Here is a 19,082-nt window from a genome sequence, read left to right on the forward strand (position 1 = left end):
CCCCATGTCTCCTGTCTCAAATGGAACAGAGAGATACCTCTTTTGGGTTCCTATGAGCAGAGGGACACAATTGTGCTGGGAGTCAATTTCTTCCTCCATGCCACTCCATGCATAGTTTCATTTTTCAGCAACCTAAAAGTGATGTGGCATCACATTTGGTTTCAGTTTAAGCCTATTTGGAGCTTTTAAGGGATATTTGGTTTATGATTGTGGTTTTTTTTTCATGTCAGGAGCAACTTGAGAAACTGCAAGTTGCTTCTGGTGTGAGAGAATTTGTCGCCTGCAAGGACGTTGCCCAGGAGACGCCCAGATGTTTTGACGTTTTATCATCCTTGTGGGAGGTTTCTCTCATGTCCCCGCAATGGGGAGCTGGAGCTGATAGAGGGAGCTCATCCGCGTTTTCCCAGGATTCGAACCTGCGACCTGTCAGTCTTCAGTCCTGCCTGCACAAGGGTTTAACCCATTGTGCCTCCGGGGGTGATGGTATATCAAGCACAACAGATATTTGGGGCAATTTGATACCTATTCACAATTTGGGACATTCTTTAAAAACATTGTGAAATCCAGAAGCTTAAAGAGTGCTCAGGCAGCTAAGAAATCGAAGCAGAGACATGGATCACATTTTCCATATTCTTGCAATGGAGTCTCAAGATCTTCTTGCAGCATAACACGCATACTTGTGAGTTGTACATAACTGAAAAAACCATGTATGATTCAAATGGCCCATTGCCTGTGTGCCGCCAGAGGACCAGCACGGCTAAATAAAGAGGAGTGTGGAATAGTTGTGACACAACGTAGGATGAAACACCCACACCGATCAAATAAAAGATGAAAGGTATTCAAAGCATGTGAGTGCTTGTTGTTGTTTATAATGGCGATGATTTTAATTTATACCTCACAACTCCTCAAAGCAGCTCTTTTCAGAATAATTCTGTTGCTTTATAGCAGTGTTTCTCAACCTTGCAAATGCCGTGACCCCTTAATACAGTTCCTCATGTTGTGGTGACCCCCAACCATACAATTATTTTCGTTGCTACTTCATAACTGTCATTTTCCTACTGTTATGAATTGTGATGTAAATTCATATGCAGGATGTATTTACATTCACTGCACCAAATTTGGCACAAATACCTGATACACCCAAATTTGAATACTGGTGGGGTTGGGGGAGGATTGATTTTGTCATTTGGGAGTTGTGGTTGCTGGGATTTATAGTTCACCAACAATCAAAGAGTATTCTGAACTCCACCATAGATGGAATTGAACCAAACTTGACACACAGAACTCCCATGACCAACAGAAAATACTGGAAGGGTTTGGTGGGCATTGACCTTGTGTTTGGGAGTTGTAGTTCACCTACATCAAGAGAGCACTGTGAACTCAAACAATGATATATCTGGACCAAACTTGTCACAAATACTCAATATGCCCAAATGTGAACGCTGGCCGAGTTTGGGGGAAATAGTTATTGGCATTTTGGGAGTTGTAGTTGCTGGGATTTATAGTTCACTTACAATCAGAGCATTCTGAACCCCACCCCCACCCCCATGACAGAACTGGGCCAAACTTCCCACACAGAACTCTCATGCCTTGAAGGGATTCACTGGCATGAGTCTCCCTCCAGCCTTGCACTCTCTCCCTTGCCCACACATGCGCCATGTTGCCATGCGCCAAGCACGCCTGCTGTCCCCTCCCTACTTGAAGTCTCAGAAACAGCCCCCCCCCCCCCTTGGCTGAGAGGCCAGCCAAACACAGCAAATTAAGGTTTTTGGTGGGAGGATTCGCCCTCTGTTTCCAAAAAGGAAGAGAAGGACAGGCGGAGAGATCTTCAGCTTTCTCTGCCAAAGGAGTTCCCAAGACCATCAGAAATATGCTTTCTGATGGTCTTTGATGACCCCTCTGAAAGCCCCTTGCACCCCCCCCCCCAATGGTCCCAACTCCCAAGTCGAAAAACACTGCTTTATAGTTTTCTTTAAAAAATCAAGGACAAAATAGACAATGAAAAAATACATCAAATTATTATAAGGAAATAGCTTTCCACTGCAAATCGTGGTGAATCTATCCTTATTAGAAGAGCTTTCAAAGCTGGAGCCAGCTTTCTGTTTTGAAAAAGACAAGGGGGGGGGGGGATAGAAAGAGAAAGCCAAGGAGAACACATGCTGCAAAGCATGTTGCAAACAGATATTAACAGTGAATTCTAGCCATGAGAAGAGTTAATCACATACAACTCCTGGCAGGAAATTCTCCTTGCTCCGTCGTTGACATTTATGAATCTTATTGATCTTTAAAATCTACCAAAATGATTCAATCCCTTAGCTGCTGGGCTTCACTTTCTTTCCTTCCTTCCCATTCATAACATGGGGTGCCAGTTTTGACAAGCCTGGTAAAGATTAGCTCCTCTTTAGTGTTGAAATGTGGGGGGAATGACTAAATCAGAGGTCAGAGAAGCATTCTGGAAAGGCAAAGGACGGCAGTGGAGTTATTTGTAGAAAGGGAAGAACAAGGATGACGGTGGGAAAGCTCTCTGGCCGGCAGCAGCCGCTGCTAATGAAATGCTAATATTCTGCTCTCCCTGGGGCTGACCTTGAAAAGTGGCATTGAACAGCCTAGTTCCCCTGCCTTGCCTCCAGCTCATGCACCACATGGACCTGCTCTGTGTTGTCTCCAGAAGGAGGATGAGGAGAGGCCTTCAGCAGATGGTGGGGCCATATTGCAGGAAGCCCAAGGGCTGGCAAACCAAGATTGGCAGTTCAGCAACATACATAAGGGCCAGATCAGGGCTGTTGCAATAGCAGAAAGCCACATTCCCAGCCACAGACCAGATGGACAGGATGCCAGCCAAATGAGAAGGGCTGTGCAGTGGGCGATATGGTGCTTCCTGGGATCAGCTTAGCAGCTCATGCTATGTAAAGGAAGGTACATGCCTCTTCCAACATAACATTTTAGGGATTAGGGGCACAGGACTCCCATGCAAGAGAAAAACCACAATTAAAGACCCACTAAGAAAATCCAATAAATCCAACAAATGCTACGTTCAGCAAAGGACAAGCGGGATCCTCTCACCTCTGTAGGAGTCTACCATATACCATGCAACTGTGGACAAGTCTACATAGGGACCACCAAACGCAGCACCCAAACACGAATCAAGGAACATGAAAGGCACTGCAGACTAACTTAACCAGAGAAGTCAGCCATGGCAGAGCACCTGATGAACCAACCTGGACACAGCATATTATCTGAGAACACAGAAATGCTGGACCACTCTAATAACTACCATGTCAAGCTACACAAAGAAGCCACTGAAATCCATAAGCATGTGGACAATTTCAACAGAAAAGAAGAAACCATGAAAATGAACAAAATCTGGCTATCGGTATTTTAAAAAATCTAAAGTTATAACAATAAATAAAAAACAAACATAGGGTAACTCCAGACAAGAAACAATCAGGAACACCTAATCACCTCTCAACAATAATTTTCCCAGACACTAACAAGCCACACCTAAAAGCTGTCATGCCATTAAATGCTAATCAAGGTGGCCAACTGAAACATTCACACCTAGCTCCAACGGACAAGAGTTCTTTCTCCCACTCTGGACCTTCCACAGATATATAAACCCAATTTTCCTAGTTTCCAACAGACCTCACAACCTCTGAGGATGCTTGCCACAGATGCAGGCGAAATGTCAGGAGAGAATGCTTCTAGAACATGGCCATACAGCCTGAAAAACTTACAACAACCCACAAATAAAGAAATTGCCCCTTTACATTTTTTAAACTAGGTCTTTCGGCTTGACTGTATGATCAACTTCTGCTGGAATTTGATCCCAGAATCATACTGGAGGACCTAGAAAGCCCTAGAGAGGCATTCCAAAAAAGTCAAAACTGTTGAAATGAAGGGACAATTGTACTAGAAGTGGTGGGATCCACTCAAAAATAGATCTAGGAAGGAAGTGGGAGGTGTGGGACCATTAACCTTGGGAGTTGGTCAGAGAAAAAAAAACAAAGGGCAGTGAACATTTTGGTGTCTTACAACACAAACAGTGGAGAGTCTTGTAGCACTTTGAAGAGTACAAGCTTGACTTCAGGATAAGGTTTCATTAAACCCATTCACTCCATGTGATGCAAAGAGTTTTAGGGCTTGTCCAGACATTACTTTTATTCCAGGAGCTCCCACAGCAAATAGGAGGGTGTCCAAACGCCGTTCCCTGTAAATGCGGAAGCAATAGCTACAAACGGCAAAAACATGAGATTTTCAGGTGTGGGAATATCCCAGTTCTGAGCTTTTTTAAAATCTGGGTTTGTTCCCGGGTTTTAGATGTTTGTTCCTGATAGGTCAGTTCTTAAAAAGAAGGTGACAGTTGAGTAGAATGCAAAAACTTTGTGTGCCAGAAACTTCATGAAACACTTGGGCATATTTTCTCTGGCCAGGAGAAAGTTGTGGCCCTCTAGTCAACGTTGTACATCTTTTCACAATAAGAGCAATCAGGAACAGACATGTATAACCTAGGAACAACACCCTGTCTGCACAGATGGCCCTGCAGCTTATATAACCTAGGAACAGAACTTATACAATTATTCGCATCTTCGCATCTAAAGTTTTAAAGAAAAGGTTGAAATTTCCAGCAGAAGTCCCACAGTAGCCAGCTTGGGGGCTGCAAAATCCCATGACAAAGCAGTAGATATGGACAACGGAGACAGAAATCCCGGGACCAACAGGTCTGTATCTGGACATCTCAGGTCCCGAGTCTTTTTGCCACTCACTAAAGCACGCAATTTGGCGCTGTCTGGAACTATTTATTTATTTATTTGTTTGTTTATTTATTTGTCGTGTCAGAGCAACCAGTCCATTATATTACATTTCTAACAGAACAAAGCAAACAAACAGAAAAATACAAAACTTGTGAGTTTGGTAGTTGGTTAAATGTCCTTTGACTAGTATCTAGCCACTTGGAGTGCTTCCGGTGTTGCTGCAAGAAGGTCCTCCATTTTGCATGTGGCAGGGCTCAGGTTGCATTGCAGCACGTGGTCAGTGGTTTGCTCTTCTCCACACTCGCATGTCGAGGATTCCACTTTCTAGCCCCATTTCTGAAGGTTGGCTCTGCATCTCGTGGTGCCAGAGCGCAGTCTGTTCAGTGCCTTCCAAGTCGCCCAGTCTTCTGTGTGCCCAGGAGGGAGTCACTCATTTGGTATCAGCCACTGGTTGAGGTGCTGGGTTTGAGCCTGCCACTTTTGGACTCTCGCTTGCTGAGGTGTTCCAGCGAGTGTCTCTGTAGATCTTAGAAAACTATGTCTAGATTTAAGTCGTTGACGTGCTGGCTGATACCCAAACGGGATGAGCTGGAGATGTCTGGAACTGAACTCAGGGAAATAAGTTGATCCGTCTGATGAAAGGGATCCAATAAAGGCCTCGATCAAAAGTGAACAATGAAACCTGATGGCAAATAAAGCTTCTTAAATGTTTAAGGTGCCACAATACTTTTTTTCTTCTATCAAAAAATTTGTAATCTTCACAAGGTCTACTGAATTTTTTTCCAAGCTCTGCCCCAGTCCATAGCCAACCCATGATGTTCAAGACAGTGGTCACCAATGAAGCCACATGTGATCCAAGACATGCACCACATGTTTACTCACAATGAGATGCCGAAGCACAAATCATGACAATGTGCAAGGTTTCTAGATATCACTTTTAACCTCATGAATCAGATATAAGTGAAGTAAACAAACATCCCATGGTAGATCTTTCTATGCCATCTTAGCCAGACAGAAGCCTACTAACAACACATAGATCCCACTATACACACAAGGTCCAATCATGAGGCTCCCTCCCATGGAATCAACATTAGATCAGAAGAACAAGGTACTAATTCTGTGTAATTTCTGAGATCAACTTCCAGATTATAGAACTGGGATGTTTTTAAATATTATGGCTATATGAATAAGCAAGTTGTCATGTGGTTATGATCCCTTCCATGCTATATAATTAAATTACTTGGATCCTACATCATCCATCAGAATCCCAGGATTGTTGTTTTGGGTAAAGTACTACTGTTCTCCGATAGAAAATTCCTTTCCCATGAATGCTTAACTCACATACAGTGTTTCACTGAGAGAAAGCATTGAAAAGTCATCTGAATTACTCCATGACATTATATTGCACTGGACTTGATGGATCTTATGGGCTTCATTGGTACACGGGGTGGGCTGGGTGGCACATGATCCTACTCTCCAAGGTTTACTACAACTGAGGCTGTTACGAATTGTGGGAGTTGAAGTCCAAAACATCTGGAGGGCCGAAGTTTGTCCATGCCTGAATTAGAGTCTTCTTCTCCTACCTTCTGATCCAGAGACCAATAAATACATACCTAACCTTTCAAGGTCTTCTACAGTCATGTTTTGGTCTCTTCCTCTCACCCCATAACACTTCTAACTACAAGCAAGTACCGTATAAACTCAAGTATAAGTTGACCCGAATATAAGCCAAGGCACCTAATTTTACCACAAAAAAGCAGGGAAAACACATTGATGCTAGTATAAGTCAAGGGTGGGAAATGCAGCACCTACTGCTAAATTACAAAATAACAATAGACACCAATAACATTATAATAATGGAAGCTTAAATGTTTTTGAATGTTTACATAAAACTGTAATTTAAGGTAGGACTGCCCAATTCTGATTAAACCATTAGTCTAACCTTCTTCAAAGTAAATGTGGTTACATATCCTTCCAATAATAATAAAATAATTATAATAATAATAATACGATAATTACTGCAAGAATATCATGCAGACAGACTACAAGCAGAGGCATAACACCGTTGCTCAGATGATTCATTGGAACCTGTGCCACAAATACCATCTGCCTGCAACAAAGAACTGTTGGGATCACAAGCCGGAAAAAGTTACAGAAAATGAACAGGTCAAACTCCTCTGGGACTTCTGAATTTAGACAGACAGAGTTTTGGAGCACAACACTCCTGACCTCACGATCGTGTTAAAAAACGAAGTGTGGATGGTCGCTGTTGCAATCCCAGGTGACAGCAGGATTGAAGAGAAACTGGAAAAGCTGACACGATATGAGGATTTAAAGATTGAACTGCAAAGACTCTGGCACAAGCCAGTCAAGGTGATCCCAGTGGTGATCGGCACACTGGGTGCAGTAGCTAAAGACCTTGGCCTGCACTTAAACACAATCGGCGCTGACAAAATTACCATCTGCCAGCTGCAGAAGTCTAACGTGTGATCCAATACAACAGCCAGCAGAGTGATCTTGTCTGCAGTGGACTCATCTTGTTGTGTTTCAAATAATAATAATAATAATAATAATAATAGAGTAAAATAATGGAAATGTAATAACAGTAATAATAGAGTAAAATGATAAATATCATAATAATAAATGGAGTAAAATAATAAATGTAATAATAATAGAGTAAAATAATGTAAATGTAATAATAAAAATAAATAGAGCAAAATAATAACTGCTATAAAAATAATAACAATAGCAGAGTAAAATAATAAATAAGTTTTACTTGAGTATACTTGAGTTTTACTTGAGTATAGGAGCCCCCGGTGGTGCAGTGGGCTAAACCCCTGTGCTGGCAGGACTGAAGACCAACAGGTCGCAGGTTTGAATCCGGGGAGAGGCGGATGAGCTCCCTCTATCAGCTCCAGCTCCTCATGCAGGGACATGAGAGAAGCTTCCCACAAGGATGATAAAAACATCAAATCATCCAGGTGACCCCTGGGCAATGTCCTTGCAGACAGCCAATTCTCTCACACCAGAAGCGACTTGCAGTTTCTCAAGTCTCTCCTGACACGACAAAAAAAACTTGAGTATAAGCTGAGGGGGCCTTTTTCAGCCTAAAAAACAGACTGAAAAACTCGGGTTATACTCGAGTATATAGGGTAAATTAAGAAATTTGAAGCATAACACACCAAGCACCTCTAAGGAGATCCTTTTGTTCCATGAACTCATGTATTCAGATTAAAAGGTTGGTGCTAAAAGTCGAATTGAGAAACTTGCTTTTACAAAGGCACTGATAATGGCCTCACTGGTGTACAATGCAGATCTCAGGCCATGCAGCTTCCCCAAATAAATTACAAGACAGAAACACATGTGTTTGCTACCACATACAGAGGAGCAAAAAAGTCAGCAGAACCTGGTACGTATGTTTTTAACTCTGTCTTGAAAAGTTTTTAAACAACAACTCCCAGAACTCCTGAGGCAGTTTCTATCACCCAGAGCTGCTACACCCTTCCTCAGCATTGTCAACTCAGAGTTCTGTGAAGATATGTTTTAATTACAGTTTGAACTAATTGGACTCCAACTCCCAGAACCCCCAGGCAGTTTCTCTCCAGCAGGGGTGCAAAGGAAGTCCGAACTGCTGTCAAAACAGACTCCTGGCAATATATATTTCAAAATGATGGGCCCAATTTCAAAGCAGTATATTTCACACTGGCAACATGTTACAACAAAAAGTTACAAACCATTTAATGAGTTGTTCTCAAGTTATAGTAACCAGTTTATAAATACTCTATGAGTTTCTAACTCTCAGGAATCCTTGCTTCCTCAGTGATGTCAATTTTGATCTCTGAAATATATTTCTAATCACAATTTGGACTATTTAGACTACAATGATATGGATTACCAGACCCCACTCCAGGCAGTTTCTATTCCACATGGATGCAAAGGCCTCATCTACAGTCATATAAAATCCAGATTATCGCCTTTGAACTTGATTATATGGCAGTGTAGACTTATATAACCCACTTCAAAGCAGATGTGGATTACCTGCTTTAGCATAGGTTAACCGCCAGCTGCAATAAATCTTGCCAAATGAAAGGTTGACAGTTCAAAGCCTGGGTCAGGGTGAGCTCCTGGCCTTTAGCCCAGCTTCTGCCTATCTAGCAGTTTTGAAAACAGCAATGTGAGTAGATTTTTTTTTTGTCATGTCAGGAGCGACTTGAGAAATTGTAAGTCACTTCTGGTGTGAGAGGATTGGCCGTCTGGAAGGACGCTGCCCAGAGGACGCCCGGATATTGTGATGTTTTAACATCCTTGTGAGTAGATAAATAGGTACCACTTAAGCGGGGAGGTATTTAAGGCACTCATAAGGAAATGCTAGAAAAATGCTGGCAATTTGATCACAGAGGAAGTTTACGGACAGAGCTCTTTGGCAGGGAAAGTGGAGCGACAGCACCACCAGTGGCCAGAATTGAGAACAGCCTCCAAGATGCCAAAGATGAGAAGCCTATATATACCTCTATCTATGTTTAGTTGTCTGTTCTTTCAGTGTATAACAGCATTTAATGTTTACCATATATGCATTCTGTGATCCGTTCTGTGTCCCCTTCGGGGTGAGAAAGGTGGACTATAAATACTATAAATAAATAAATAAATAAATAAATAGATAATCTGGATTATATGACAGTCTGGAAGAGGCCCAAGTCAGTCCTAAGTGTAGTCCAGACACACACACACACATACATACACACACACACACACGCAAACCATATTTCTTCCACTGTAAGATGCCATTGATTGTAAGGTGCACCTTACTTTCAGTACAACTACCAACAACAAAAATACATAAGATACACCTGCCATTCTAAGATGCAACTCATTTTAGTGTTGTTTATCTAGAGGGAAAAGTGATTTCTAGAATGGAAGAAATACAATATATATGTCCAGCAAATACATATTTAATCTCGGAGCCTGCCAATGTTACTTTTTTAGAGTATGTCTCCAAGAAACCCCCCGCCGTTGGTTTCTACGTTCCAGGAAGGCAGAGCCCTTCTTGACAGCTATCAATCCAATCAAATCGGATTATGGGACCCAATAGAGAAAAGGAATAGAAGGATGCTTATGCTCTCAGTCCAAAAAACCATCAAAGTCGCTTTGGCCAAGGCTTCTTAAATTTTTCCATTCGCGACCCTGTTTGGCCAATGAGGCCCTGGCCTCAATTACACTGCCATATAAAATCCAGATTATCTGCTTTGAAATGGGTTAAATGGCAGTGTAGATGAGGCCCCTGAGTTTCCATAGAGCTATATTTTGATACGTCCTACAGCGTAATCAATAAAATGTACATCAAGTTATATAAAGAGGTATAAAAATCAAACATTGACTGATAACAAGTCAGCATTTGCAAGGCTTGCGAAACAGGCCGATTTTCCTTTTTATGAACTACAGCCGGCCGGAGCATTTTCTGCAGAGTATAAACACTACAGGTGCTCCCAACATATGAGTATAAATAAATGTCTTGGTCGGGCATGGGCAAACTTTGGTCCTCCGGGTGTTTTGGACTTCAACTTCCACAATTCCTAACAGCTGCCCATGTCCGGTCTAGGTGCCAATTCAGAAACCTCCAGCATTGAGCGAAGCAGACCCCATTTGGGGTTGTGTAACCAATGGCTTTGGCAACCCCAATCCCTGGGTTTTCTGGCACCGAGACTGACCCAAGGTTTATTTTGCATCAAAATCATTGCATAAATTAGTGTAAAACTGATAAAAATAGAAGGAGCACAAGTGGTTAAATATCTTTTGACCAAAAACAGGCAACAGCGACTGCATTGTCTGTAGCCTCCAATAATTCTTCCTCTGTGCATGAGGCAGGATACTGTGGACAAGCATACAGATGTGGAGTTGTCTGTTCTGCTCCACAGTTGCCAGGTTGTCTTTTGTTCTGCCCACTCCACTTCTGAGGCTGTTCAGGGACTTCCAGATTGCCTATTCTTGGTTTGCCCCTCAAGAAAGAACCTCTCAGTTGGGGCCATCCAATTGGGATTTCCTGGCTTAGCTGCCCAGAGGGATATTCTTGCTGTTGTCCAAGAAAGCCAATGGCTTTCTAGGCCAAGTGGAGATCAGAATCCAGGCCTCAGAATCGCAGGCCAAGCCTCAAGCCACTCCACCAGGCTGCCCAGCTGCACAGTAGGATCCAAAACAGGAATGAAGAAATGCAGATCCAAGGTGAGATTCAGGGCCCTTCCAGACAGCCCTATATCCCAGAATATCAAAGCAGAAATTCCCACAATATCTGCTTTGAAGAGTCCACACTGCCATATATTCCAGTTCAAAGCAGATTATGTTGGATTTTCTGCCTTGATATTCTGGGATAAAGGGCTATGTGGAAGGGCTCTCTGGCTCCTTCTGCACTGCTATATGTTCAAGGCAGATAGATAATCCATATTATACGTCTACAGCAGGTGTTTTGGACTTCAACTCCCACAATTCCTAACAGCCTTGGGCCCTTTATTTTTCCAAGCAGCTGAGGGGGAAAAGGAAAGGGTCTGAGGCTGTTAGGAATTGTGGAAGTCCAAAAGGGCCCAAAGCTGTTAGGAATTGTGGAAATTGAAGTCCAAAAGGGCCCGAGGCTGTTAGGAATTGTGGGAGTTGAAGTCCAAAACGGCCCAAGGCTGTTAGGAATGGTGGGAGTTGGCATCCAAAACACCTGGAGAGCCAAAGTTTGCCCATGCCTGGTATAGACACATATAATCCATTTCAAAGCAGATGTGTATTGTCAGCTTCTGGATTGCATGGCAGTGTAGAAAGGGCCTAAGTGCCTCTTTTTGTCATCCTAGGTGAGGAGTATAACACAGAGAGTGCATCTACACTGTAGCTTAAGTGGCTGAGGGGGAAAAGGAAACAGACTGAGGCTGTTAGGAATTGTGGGAGTTGGAGTCCAAAACACATGGAGGGCCAAAGTTTGACCATACCTGCTATACAGGCAAGGTCCCTGGCTCTCAAATAAGGGATCGTCCATGGCTGTCCTGCCTAGATCGCTGTCCTGTGTCGATCTCTTCCAGGCAAAACATCAGAGAGGTGCGACACCTAGGAATTGTGGGAGTTGAAGTCCAAAACACCTGATGGGCCAAATTTTGACCATGCCTGCTATAAAAGCAAGGTCCCTGGCTCTCAAATAAGGGATTGTCCATGGCTGTCCTGCCTAGATCTCTGTCCTGTGTTGATCTCTTCCAGGCAAAACATCAGAGAGACGCAACACCTAAGAATTGTGGGAGCTGAAGTCCAAAACACCTGGTGGGCCAAATTTTGGGCATGCCTGCTATAAAGCCAAGGTCCCTGGCTCTCAAATAAGGTATTGCCCCTGTCTAGATCTCTATCCTGTGTTGAGCTCTTCCAGGCAAAACATCAAAGAGGTGTGACACCTAGGAATTGTGGGAGCTGAAGTCCAAAACACCTGGAGGGCTAAAGTTTGCCCATGCCTGGTCTACACTGCCAGATAATCCACTTCAAAGCAGATAACCTGGATTTTTTTTATGGCAGGGTAGAAGGAAAGGGCCTTAGAAGGCTCTCCACTAGCCTCCTCTTCCTGGCAGAGACAGATGGGGGAGAGGGACACGTGGGCGCCCAGACACGCAGAACAAAGGCCTCCTCCTCCTCCTCTTCCTCCCCCCCCCCTCCTCCTCAATGACGGCGCTGCCCAAGATCCCACTTGTTGTGCCCCTCCAAAGGAGGATGCAAGGGTACCTGTAACCACTCAGGGAGGGAAAGAGGGAGGGAGATCACGAGTGGGAGGCAGCACCCCCTCCCCACTGCATCCTTCCAAGCATCTCAACGCATGCACAGGCGCAAAAAGCCTCCTCTGCCTTCTAAGCATAAGCAGCAAACAACATTCACAAAAAACCCGCAAGTCCAAAACACTGGAGAGAGCCTCCTCTTCAACCCTTTCCACACAGTCCTAAATCCCAGAATGTCAAGGCAGAAAATCCCACAATATCTGCTTTGAACTGGGGGCCCTTCCACACAGTTGAATAAAATCCTACATTTTCTGCTTTGAACTGGGATATATGGCACTATGGACTCGGATAACCCAGTTCAAAGCAGATATTGTGGGTTATTCTGCCTTGATATTCTGGGGTCCCTTCTACACATCCCTATCTCCCAGAATATCTGGCTGAAAATCACACAACATCTGCTTTCATATGGGTTATCTGAGTCTACACTCCGATAATGTGGGATTTTCTGCCTTGATATCCTGGGATAGAGGGCTGTGGGGAAGGGCCCTGATTCCACACTCAGCTAATGTGGGATTTTCTGCTTTGATATCCTGGGATATTTGGCTGTGTGGAAGGGCCCTGAGACTACACTCTGATAATTTGGGATTTTCTGCCTCGACATTCTGGGATATAGGGCTGTGTGGAAGGGCCCTGGCCCCACATTCAGACAATGTGGGATTTTCTGCCTTGATATCCTGGGATATAGGGCTGTGTGGAAAGGGCTCTGGGTTGTATTCCTGTGTGGAAGGGCTCTGAGTCCACACTCAGGTAATGTGGGATTTTCTGCTTTGATATTCTGGGATATATGGCTGTGTGGAAAGGCCCTGAGTCCACATTCAGGTAATGTGGGATTTTCTGCCCTGATATCCTAGGATATAGGGCTATGTGGAAGGGCCCTGGGTTGTATTCCTGTGTGGAAAGGCCCTGAGTCCATATTCCAATATTGTGGGATTTTCTGCTTTGATATTCTGGTATATAGGGCTGTGTGGAAGGGCCCTGGGTTATATGGCTGTGGGGAAGGGCCCTGAGTCCACACTCAGATAATGTGGGATTTTCAGCCTTGATTTCCTGGGATATATAGCTGTGAGGAAGGGCCCTGAGTTGTATTCCTGTGTGGAAGGGCTCTGAGTCCACACTCAGGTAATGTGGGATTTTCTGCCTTGATATCCTGGGATATAGGGCTGTGTGGAAGGGCCCTGAGTCCACACTCAGCTAATGTGGGATTTTCTGCCTTGATATCCTGGGATATAGGGCTGTGTGGAAGGGCCCTGAGTCCACACTCAGCTAATGTGGGATTTTCTGCCTTGATATCCTGGGATATAGGGCTGTGTGGAAGTGCCCTGAGTCCACACACAGATAATGTGGGATATTCTGCCTTGATATCCTGGGAGATAGGGCTGTGTGGAAAGGCCCTGAGTCCACACTCAGCTAATGTGGGGTTTTCTGCTTTGATATAGGTCTGTGTGGAAGGGCCCTGGGTTGTATTGTTGTGTGGGAGAGCCCTGAGTCCACACTCAGGTAATGTGGGACAGATTTCTGCCTTGATATCCTGGGATATGGGTCTGTGTGGAAGGGCCCTTGCTCTTCTCCTCCCAGCCCAAGTCCTTTGTCCCTCCATCTCTCCATCTCTCAGCTGACAAGCCGGGGTGGGTTTTGGCGAAGAGATGGACCCCCCTCCCTGTACTTCCACCCCATTCCCTCCCTTGACGCATTGAGCCCTCCCTCTACCTCCAGGCACTGCATCCCAATGGAGCTGGGCATCGTTGGCATCCATTCCCCCATTAAAAACAAACACACACACACCTTCCCAGCTCGACCGAGCCATCCATTGCCTTTCCCCGCAGCCGCAACCTCCTCCTCCTCCCCGCGCGGCCCGCTCCTTACTCGAACATAGCCCGATGCTGGGGGTCCGGGGGGCAGATGGCCGCCTTGCTTGCTTCCTCCTCTCCCCCCAACCGCTGCTGGGTCCCGGCCGGCGGCCCAGGCAACGAGGAGGAGGAGGAGAGGAAGGAGCCAGCGGGCCGGCGCACTCGCCTCCCTCCCTCGCTCCCTCCCTCTTTCCCTCCTTACGTCGCTCTCTCTCCTCCTCCTCCTCCTCCTCTTCCTTCTCCTCCCTCTTTTGCCGCGCGCTCTCCACCTCCACCAGCATCACTAGCACCGCTGACACTGGAGGGATACTGGGACCGCGTTTCCCAATCTGGGCTGCGGGACCCCTGAGGGGGTCGCAAGGGGGTGTCAGAGGGGGGTCACCAAAGACCATCCCAAAAGACAAACAATGCCTTCTTCTAATTAACCGGGCATCGCCGGGTCCCCAAGCTAGTCTTTCTATCTATCTATCTATCTATCTATCTATCTATCTATCATCTATCTATCCATCCATCCATCCACCCACCCATCTATCTATCTATCCGACCGCATCTCGACCAATGAGCCCACCAGGACTTTGAGATCTTCCGGGGAGGCCCTGCTCTCAATCCCGCCTGCTTCACAGGCACGGCTGGCGGGGACCAGAGATAGGGCCTTCTCCGTGGTGGCTCCTCGGCTGTGGAACACCCTTCCCCTGGACATCAGACTGGCTCCTTCCCTGATGATATTCCGCAGGAAATTAAAGACTTGGCTGTTCAAGAAGGCGTTCGAACAAGAAGTGCAATGATTGGTAATTGACTATAGGAATGGAACAACGGAAAATGATACCGGATTGTGGTTTTGACGATGAGACGACGCGGAATGGCTTTCATAGTAATGAGGATGTTTTTTGATGATGATGTTTTTTGTTAATGATGGATTGTGGATTATTTTATATTGTGTCTTGTATCTTGAACCTTGTTCTTTCTATGTTGTACACCGCTGTGAGTCGCCCCTGGGCTGAGAACAGCGGTATATAAGCAAAGTAAATAAATACATAAATAAATAAATAAAATGCTCTATTCATTTTGAGTGACATCATAACTCAAAATCTACTGGACGAATTGCCGCCAAATTTGGCCACAAGACACCTACTAATCCAAGGAGTGACCATCATTCCAAAGATTTTGTCATTTAGAAGCACTGCCTGAACATCAAGCAAAAAGTGGGTGCTAGAAACAATATCATATGAACACAACTTGGGGATCACAACCAAACACAGTGAAGACATCTGCCCTTGCGCTGTGCTACTCTGCTGCTGAGTATGCATGCCCAGTGTGGAACACATCTCACCACGCTAAAACAGTGGATGTGGCTCTTAATGAGACATGCCGCATTATCACGGAGAAGAGCAAACCACTGACCACCTGCTGCAATGCAACCTGAGCCACATGCACCATGGAGGACCTTCTTGCAGCAACACCAGAAACACTCCAAGTTGCCAGATACTGGTCAAAGGACATTTAATCAACTACCAAACTCACAAATTTTGCATTTTGTCTGTCTGTCTGTTTGCTTTGTTCTGTTGGAAATGTAATATAATCGACTGGTTGCACTGACACGATAAATAAATATTTAGGAGTTGTAGTTGCTGGGATTTATAGTTCACCTACCATCAAAGAGTATTCTGAACTCCATCAACGATGGAATTGAACTAAACTTGACACATAGGACTCCCATGACCAACAGAAAATACTGGAAGGGTTTGGTGGGCACTGACCTTGAGTTTGGGAGTTGTAGTTCACCTACATCCAGAGAGCACTGTGGACTCAAACAATTATGGATCTGGACCAAACTTATACTCCATATGCCCAAATATGAACACAGATGGAGTTTGGGGGAAATAGACCTTGACATTTGGGAGTTGTAGTTACTGGGATTTATAGTTCACCTACAACCAAAGAGCATGCTGAACTCCACCAACAATAGAAGTGGAGCAAATGCCCCACACAGAACCTCCATACTTAAGGCCATCCAGTCCAACTCCCTTCACCAGGGCAAGAAAACATAATGAAAGCCCTCCTGTCAAAGAGCCATCCAGTCATAGATATAGATAGATCTATATGATTCACACACACACACACACACACACAGATATAGTATCATAGATTTGAAAGGGACCCCTAAAGAAGGACAATTATATGTCGCATGTTCCAGAGTAGACAAACATGACAATCTCCACATCAACACTGACAAAGAAAAAGCAACAAATACTGTTGATCCACAAACATAACAAAATTACATATATTAGAAACCAACACTTTCTCATTACTTTATTTTCCGGATCCCAGGCAGGGCCACAGGAATGTGTGGCAGAGGACGGCTAGTTTTGTATAAATAAAAATATAATGTTCATTTGAGGAATTCACATAATTCAAAAACCACTGGACAAATTGACATGAAATTTGGACACAATACACCTCTCAGGCCAATGAGTGACCATCACTCATAAAAACACTGAAAAACACAGCAGAAGGGACTTCAAAAGCCCCAAAAGCAAAAAGACGCTACAACGCATGCACAAAAATGACTCCCCCTGGCAAACAAAACACACAATAGCATATCCACACTCTCTTCCGGACTACAGCTCCCAGCATCTCCTAGACCAGGAGAGGAAGATGATCCAAATGCATTGCTTCTAAGCTACAAGCTTTCTTCTCCTTGGATTTCTTTGAGAGCATCCCAATCCCTGCGTATTTCCAATTTCCTATTCCTGGACTGCAGCTCCCAGCAATCCTCCAGATAGATAGATTAGATAGAGATAGATAGGTAGGTAGATCGATCAGGAGGACTGCTGGGAGTTGCAGTCCAAAAATAGGTAAAGAAGGAAGAAAGGGGAGAAAGAGGAAGGGAAAGAAAAGTGGAGAAGGAAGGAAAGAGGAAGAGAAGGAAGAAAGGAGAAAAGGAAAGAGAGAAAAAGAAGGAAGGAAGGAAGGAAGGAAGGAAGGAAGGAAGGAAGGAAGAGGGAGGGAGGGAGGGAGGGAGGGAAGGTTGGTCACAGCAACGTGTGGCAAGTACAGCTAGTATAATATAGTTTAAATGCATTGAACTGCTTTTATATGAGTCTACACCAGGCATGGGCAAACTTGGACCCTCCAGGTGTTTTGGATTTGAACTCCCACAGTTCCTCAGGCCTTGGCTTTAAGCAAGTGAGGGGGAAAAGGAAGGGCCCTGAGGCTGTTAGAAATGGTGGCAGTTGAAGTCCAAAATACCTGGAAGGCACAAGTTTGCCCATGCCTGCTATAAAGACAAGGCCTCTGGCTCTCAAGTAAGGGATAGTCCATGGCTGTCCTGTCTAGATCTCTGTCCTGTGTTGATCTCTTCCAGGCAAAACATCAGAGAGGTCCAACACCTTTGCCAGACCTCAGATGCTATTACGAAGCAGCTAACTTTAGTTGGCTAAAGGATTGGATCAGATTGGAAAATAAGGAATTGCTTAATTTAGAAGGACATAATCTAAGATATGAATGGCATGCCTATCTATGGGATGAAAAGGACAGGATGAATAAAGAATTCAATAGACATATAATAAGAGCCAGCCTTTTAGAAACGTGGAAAAGGTACAAGAAGGGGATAGAGCCCAAAATCCCCTTATGGCTGCGCCCACTGGAAGCAGTGCAGAGACCGGCCACACATACTGAATCTGGAGCACATGAAGAATATTTAGTCAAAGAGAAAGGGAATGGACACTTAAAGGTAGAGAAGAATTGGGGATAAAAGATTGGTTTTGCTTCTTTAAATTGCACGATAGATTTAGGAAGGATGTAAAGATAGTAGGCTTGGGCGATCCAGTTCGTTAATTTCGTAATTCGTTATTGATTTGTATTTAAATTAGTTTACGATCCAATATCGAGCCATGTAGGAATAGTGTGAGGAGTAATTAAGAATCTAAACAATTTTTTCCAATTTTCATAATTATTTCGTAATTAACCCAAAATTTCTCATTACTTTATTTTTCATACCCTCACTCTATGCCACAGCAATGCATTGCCAGGTACAGCTAGTATATAATATAATATAATATAATATAATATAATATAATATAATATAATATACAATTATAATATAATATATAATAATATTATAATAATATATAATATATAATATATTATATTTATATTATATTATATTATTATAATACTATTATATTATAGTATTGTATATATTATATTATTATATTATATATTATATTACTATATTATTGTTATATTATATTATAATTGTATATTATAATATAATATATAATAATAATATAATATAATATAGTTGTTGTTAGTTTTATCACACCAACAGTCAACAACAGAGGGAGAGGGAAGCTTCAGAAGTTCCCCCTGTCCCATTTGGAGGTTTTGGACGGGGTCGCACTCCCCCTGAAGACGCAGGTTCGCAGTTTGGGTGTGATCCTGGACTCATCGCTGAGCCTGGAACCCCAGGTTTCGGCGGTGACCAGGGGAGCATTCGCACAGTTAAAACTCGTGCGCCAACTGCGCCCGTACCTTGGGAAGTCTGACTTGGCCACGGTAGTCCACGCTCTGGTTACATCCTGTTTAGACTACTGCAACGCTCTCTACGTGGGGTTGCCTTTGAAGACGGCTCGGAAGCTCCAATTAGTCCAACGTTCGGCAGCCATGATACTAACAGGAGCGGAGCGCAGGGAACATAC

The 19,082-nt window shown here is 44.0% G+C and overlaps 1 protein-coding gene across 2 annotated transcripts in view; it reads right to left on the reverse strand.

Annotated features, from left to right (window-relative positions):
- Window positions 1–14,561, reverse strand: part of LOC132780230 (protein Aster-A) — a 97,519-nt gene extending 82,958 nt beyond the window's left edge. The window contains exon 1 of one of the 2 annotated variants that reach the window (XM_067460683.1): window positions 14,318–14,559. In XM_067460683.1, coding sequence (XP_067316784.1) covers window positions 14,318–14,343 — 26 coding nt within the window. In that variant the 5' untranslated portion in view covers window positions 14,344–14,559. Of the gene's footprint in view, window positions 1–14,317 lie in introns of both variants that reach the window. The other variant, XM_067460684.1, reaches the window with a different exon arrangement.
- Between the last annotated feature and the right edge of the window lie 4,521 nt (window positions 14,562–19,082).

This window comes from Anolis sagrei, chromosome X, assembly GCF_037176765.1.
Source record: "Anolis sagrei isolate rAnoSag1 chromosome X, rAnoSag1.mat, whole genome shotgun sequence".
In the NCBI taxonomy this organism is placed as follows: Eukaryota; Metazoa; Chordata; class Lepidosauria; order Squamata; family Dactyloidae; genus Anolis; species Anolis sagrei.